Below are 6,341 nucleotides of genomic sequence, written 5' to 3' on the forward strand. Positions count from 1 at the left end.
GTTCCGCTCAACTGACTTAAAGGATGACCTTGTCAATTTTGTCTCAACACAAATTTCACAATTATGTTCGGAATCATTATGGAATTTGGGTATGCTATTCGAGTTAACTAGTCTACGTAATAAAGTATCATAGTTAACATGTCCTAGTCCACTATGCCACAAACTGGAAGACTCAAGCAAATAAGCAGAAGAATTTGTTTTATTCATTTTTGGTTTCACAANTGTTTTTTTTTTTTTTTTTTTTTTTTTTTTTGGTAACGGTTTCCACTTCCTAAATGTAGCTTTCCTGAAACTGAAATGATATAAATAAAATATAGCCACTCTTTGGTCGGGATTAAAAACTAGATATTAACATAAGTTAAGATCAACAATTAATTTTAACCATACAATTATTGAGATCCACAATTTTTCAATCAAGCATTTCATCAAATTTATCAAAATCTACTAAAAATTAGATTTTAATCCCCACTAAATAGGGGGATTGTTACAACCCACTCATTATAGTCAAAGAAGATGGATTAGCGCCTAGCTTGCATCCATTATCGGCGCTTCTCACGTTTTGGGTCCATTAGGGTGATTTGGGATGGGTCCTGTGTCGGGCGTAGTGCTGGAAAGTGGAAAGGCACAATTAATCAATGCAATTATAACAACTGTTGCTGCAATTACACGAGTGCTTGCCTCCGAACAAAGTTAAATAGATGAAATGAGCTGTGGCCTGGATGAGTAGATACTGGACTGAGAATTTGATATCTACAGTAATCAATAACTTATTATTATTTCAGAAACTCTACTGCTTCCTGACATTTTCTTCTCATGGTTCTAATTGCTTTTGGCTTCTGTGTTTCAAATATAATTAGTTTGCTAAATGAGTAATAATGTTGACTTACCTTATCAAACAGTCTGTCTACCAGCAATTTCTATCGCAAAAGAGGAAGCCACTAAATTGGGAACAGTTATTGGCATAGACCTTGGTACAACCCATTCCCGTGTTGGTGTTTCTAAGAATGGACATGTCGAAATCGTAGCTAATGGAAACCGAATTACCCCATCATGGGTTGCATTCACCGACACTGAAAGATTGATTGGTGAAGCTGCAAAGAACCAGGCAGCTGTCAACCCTGAGAGGATTATCTTTGATGTAAAGAGACTCATTGGACGAAAGTAAGCTCTTTTTGCTCAGTTTATATACGTATAATTATTCTGCATTTGATTAATAAATACTGATTGAAGTTTTAAATTATTTCTTGACAGGTTTGAGGACAAGGAAGTTCAGAAGGATATGAAGCTTGTTCCATACAAAATCGTGAACAAGGATGGAAAGCCTTATATTCAAGTCAAAATTAGGGATGGCGAGACTAAAATCTTCAGCCCTAAGGAAATCAGTGCTATGATTTTAGGAAAGATGAAAGAAACTGCAGAAGCATTCCTTGGGAAGATAATTAAGGATGCTGTTGTAACAGTTCCTGGTAAGTCTAACTTTTATGATTTACCATCTTCACGTTGTTTTACTTTTAGTGAAACCTTAACTAATGACATTTTGTCTATTTGGTTATACTATCCATTTGTTTGTGGTTATAACTGGAAGCATACTTCAATTATGAACAGAGGCAGGCCACCAATGACGCTGGTGTAATTGCTGGCTTGAACGTGGCAAGGATTATCAATGAACCAACAGCAGCAGCAATTGCCTATAATTTGGACAAGAAAGGTGGGGAGAAGAACATCCTTGTCTTTGACCTTGGTGGTGGAACCTTTGATGTCAGTATCTTGACCATCGACAACGGTGTCTTTGAGGTGCTTGCCACTAATGGAGACACCCATCTTGGAGGTACGGATCTTTCCATTACCATCTCTACGTTGATACATTTCATAAGTACATTTATTTAGGCAATCAATATTTGGGAACTGATCTATCCCGGATGCTAGTGGCATTGAATCATGCAGTTATAGTGATTAAAGTACAAAACGTTATATTATCCAAACGGACAGCCCTTGAACACAGTCATTCAATGATAGAGCTGAGAGATCAACTGGATTATGATCCATTGAGCAATCAGAAATATATATTATTCAGATACGTCTCATGATAATAGGTTGAGTTTGATTGCTGAATTTAAAATAGTAGTTATGTAAAAACTAGTTCTCCACTATGTATATATTATTCTGCACTGCAATGAGGAAGAGTTAGAATTAACATTTTGGGAGTTCTCGCGTTACAATATATGGAAGTTTCACTTTTGTGCAGGAGAGGATTTTGATCACAGAATTATGGAATACTTCATCAACCTGATTAAGAAAAAGCATGGAGAGGACATCAGCAAAGATAACATAGCTCTTGGGAAGCTAAGGAGAGAATGTGAACGTGCTAAGAGAGCCCTGAGCAGTCAGCACCAAGTCCGTGTTGAAATTGAATCATTTTTTGATGGTATCGATTTTTCTGAACCATTGACCCGTTCCAGATTTGAGGAGTTGAACAATGACCTCTTCAGAAAGACCATGGGACCTGTGAAGAAAGCCTTGGAAGATGCCGATTTGGAGAAAAATCAGATTGATGAAATCGTCCTTGTAGGTGGAAGCACCAGGATCCCTAAAGTTCAGCAGCTCCTCAAGGATTATTTCGATCGGAAGGAGCCCAACAGGGGTGTGAACCCAGATGAGGCTGTTGCTTATGGTGCTGCTATCCAAGGAAGTCTTCTAAGTGGAGAAGGTGGAGGAATAACAACAGGTGTTTATCACATCAATTGTTATCTTGTCGACCGATTGCTCTCTGTGTGTGTGTGTGTGTGTACTTGCTTCAGTCTTGATTTATTGATGTTTATAGACTGCTTTTTTTTGAATGGATGACTGATGTACAGACTTTCTTTTCTGGGCGGCACCACTCACCATTGGTATCGAAAATGTGGGTGGAGTTATGACTAAATTGATTGTGAGGAACGAATACCATGTTAGCCCAACCAAGACGTCCCAAGTTTTCACCACTTACCAAGATCAGCAAACTACTGTCTCTATTCAGGTAATGTTTCAAATAATTCTTACCCTGTTCGTACTGTTAGATAAGTGGGTGATTATGTCCTGCAAAAAATGGCATGTTTGAACGTTAGCTGAGAGGATCCGACAATTTGTTAACAGGTTTTTGAAGGAGAAAGGAGTCTTACAAAAGACTGCAGGCTGCTCGGAAAGTTTGATCTCACCGGCATTCCTCCAGCACTGAGGTTGGTTGCATTCTTCTTTTGAATTCTTTATTAATTTACTTGCTGTTTAAATTTTGTCATCTGAAGTGAATCCTGTGTTCTATTTTATCAGGGGAACCCCTCAAATTGAGGTGACGTTCGAAGTTGATGCCTATGGTACTTTGAACGTCAAGGCAGAAGACGGGAGCACCGGTAAATCAGAGAAGGTTACCATAACATACGAGAGCGATCGATATAGCCAAGAGGAGGTCGAGAAAATGGTTCGCGAAGCAGAAGAGTTTGCTGAGGAAGACAAGAATGTGAAGGAAAGAATTGATGCTCGTGACAGTCTCGAGACATACATTTACCGCATGAAGAACCAAATCAACGACAAGGACAAGCTCGAGTCTGCCGAGAAGCTGAAGATCGAGACTGCTACAAAGGAGGCCCTTGAGTCGTTAGACGACAAACAAAACGCAGAGAAAGAGGACTACGAAGAGAAGCTTAAGGAGGTGGAAGCCGCATGTAACCCAATCATAATAGCGGTCTATCAAAGATCTGGAGGAGCCCCTGGTGAATCATCTCCAGAAGATGACGACTTCCATAACGTACTGTAGGTAACTTTTGTAGTCCATTAATTACTGATCAAAGTTCAAGCAAGAACAACCATATGGGTTCATTGGGAGCAGTGTTCTAAAAAGCCCATCTAGACGCGAGCTCGAGCAAAACATCATGCCTTGGCGATGAGCGCCTAGTGGTGCTTTATTAATTTTTTTTTATACTTTTTCTCCTCTCTTTAGAAGACTTTTATTTGGTTTAGGGTAAAGTGTTTTAAATGATTTTATCTGTACAAAATACAAAAATGAAAGCACTTTAGAAATTTTAAGTAAGGCTTGTTTAGTTAAAAGTTAAATTATAAAAATAATTTAATTTTTGCATTTTGAAAATTTGAAAATTATATAATTGACTAATTTTAGGAATTATTAAGTAAATTCAGTATTTTATAATTTGAGATGTTTGTTACATATTATTTTAATTATTAAATCATTTTAAAAATCATTAAAAATTTAAAATAGTGTTAAAATAAGAAAATATTTTTTAACGTCTAGGTTTCACCTAAGTTTGTTTGGGCTCGTAAAGTTTGAAGCTTAACTCATTCGTTTAATTACGTTTTACACTTTTTAAAACGCTAGAAATGAGTACGGTTATTTTTGTCGTTAGAGGGTAGAGTCCCTTGGCTGTTTTTTCTTGTGCTAAAGACATTTCAAATTACGAGAAGCCTAGACTGTCTAAAATCATTGTTAAGTTAGAAAAAAATTTGGGATGAGTACAAAAATCAGGTTTTAACTATGCATAATGCAAAATTCAGGTTACAAGTTTCATTAATGCAAAAATCAGGTTTTAACTAATTAATTATTAATATTTATTAAATAATGATATAAAGTCACAATTATACGATTAATGGTCACAAATTCACAATTATAAGTCACAGATTTATTTACTGATCACGTATTATGGTTACAGATTTTTTTGAGGTTACAAATCAAAATTTTGATATGTCACAGATCAAAAAATTATAGGTTACAAATAGTCACAAATTCAAAAAGTATAGGTCACGGGTCATATATTTTTAAATTTGAGAGTCACAAATTACTTTCTTAATTACAAAATGATCGAATTTTAAAGTCACGAATTAATACAGTCACAAGGAACCAAATAGTTGGTCACAAACGTCAAACACCCGATCCCGATCCACCATAATACTTGGTCACAAATACTACCCCACCTACAACACCATCACAACCACCGCCACTACCACTACCACCTCCCAGCAAAACCAAACCAACACACACCACCAAATCAAATCAAATGCCAACAAAAATTAGGACAACCACAGCCACCACCAACTACCTCCATCACTAGGAACCAATATGCCTGCCACCACCAAATACACCAACAATGCCCAACCCACACCTCAGCAACACCACCCACATCACCACTGCCAACGCGAACACCATCGCCACCAAAAGCCACAAGAATACCTTTACCACCACCAGAAGCCACCACGATCGCCACCACCGAACTCACCAACAACACATAACGAACGTCTCCACCACCAACAAAACCACAGCTGGAAACGATCATAGCCACCACGACCATAACCAACACACGAGACAATACACCACCTCTCCGACAGATCACAGACCAACCACATCGACCGAGGCTGCAAATCACAAATGGCTATGGTTCTGGAACAAATCAAAGTTCACTACAACATATCGCAAATCCCATTACCGTTGCCATCCCGTCGCCATTGTGAGCAGTGAAGCGGCACTCACACCCTTCGTCGTCGCCTCACCGTATGTTGCTGCATCACGTGGCACCACTGCAAGGCGCCAATCGACCAATCGAAATAGAGAGGGATGGGTTGTAACGACCCAAATCATTATAATTTAATTCGCTACAAATTTTTTTATTTTTATTTTTAAATCCTTTAATTTCTTATGAACGCGTCATAATTATCACTAAATTTCAACATAAGTAACGTGATAAATTGCCTTTACAATTATTGCACGTTCAATTTAAATTTGGTATGCATGGAAAACAGAAGCCACAAACTAATTCAAAATAAATAGGTACTCACAGCATTTATAGTGACTGTCATTCACCAACCAACATTTAAGTCTCCATTCCTGATGTATTGTAATACCCAAGCAGTCATATGAAAAAAAAAAGTGATGTGACATTGTTTAGACAATACGTTTTCATTAATTCTAGGAATGTCACAGAATATACATAAAGATAATCTTTAACATGAACCAAATAGTAAAAGCATACCCAGTCATTTTTACAAGAATACTAACAGCGAAATCGAAAAAAAAATAATGTTTAATTCGAAATTTTATTTTAAAATGCAGACTACATATATTCATCTGCATATAAACATATATGAAAATTTATTTATAAATAAATGTTCATTGCAATAAATTTAAAATAAATTAAATTACGTACTAACTTAGATCTTTAACCAGCGAAACAAGGCACCAACACACCAACGAACCATCACGCTCCGACATAACCTGATCTACCCTGTGAGGTGTAGGGAAAAAGGGTGAGTATATGGGAATACTCAGTAGGATATAAAAATTTTAATGGTGCAATCCCGAATAA

The 6,341-nt window shown here is 37.1% G+C and overlaps 2 protein-coding genes across 2 annotated transcripts in view; both read left to right on the forward strand.

Annotated features, from left to right (window-relative positions):
- The first annotated feature begins 583 nt into the window (after nucleotides 1–583).
- Nucleotides 584–3,974, forward strand: LOC111390324 (luminal-binding protein 5-like). Its single transcript, XM_023015345.1, has 9 exons — nucleotides 584–670; nucleotides 783–816; nucleotides 900–1,161; nucleotides 1,252–1,466; nucleotides 1,586–1,828; nucleotides 2,246–2,725; nucleotides 2,856–3,013; nucleotides 3,130–3,212; nucleotides 3,304–3,974. The coding sequence occupies exons 1-9, from the start codon at nucleotides 584–586 to the stop codon at nucleotides 3,785–3,787; spliced, it is 2,046 nt and encodes a 681-aa protein (XP_022871113.1). The 3' UTR covers nucleotides 3,788–3,974.
- Nucleotides 3,975–5,407: 1,433 nt separating this feature from the next.
- The window catches only part of LOC111390325 (luminal-binding protein 5-like), a 3,715-nt gene continuing 2,781 nt past the window's right edge, over nucleotides 5,408–6,341 (forward strand). Inside the window, exon 1 of the mRNA XM_023015346.1 lies at nucleotides 5,408–5,486. Within this exon, the coding sequence (XP_022871114.1) occupies nucleotides 5,408–5,486 (79 nt within the window). The remainder of the gene's footprint in view (nucleotides 5,487–6,341) is intronic.

The sequence above is a fragment of the Olea europaea genome, unplaced genomic scaffold (genome assembly GCF_002742605.1).
Source record: "Olea europaea var. sylvestris unplaced genomic scaffold, O_europaea_v1 scaffold671, whole genome shotgun sequence".
NCBI lineage: Eukaryota > Viridiplantae > Streptophyta > Magnoliopsida > Lamiales > Oleaceae > Olea > Olea europaea.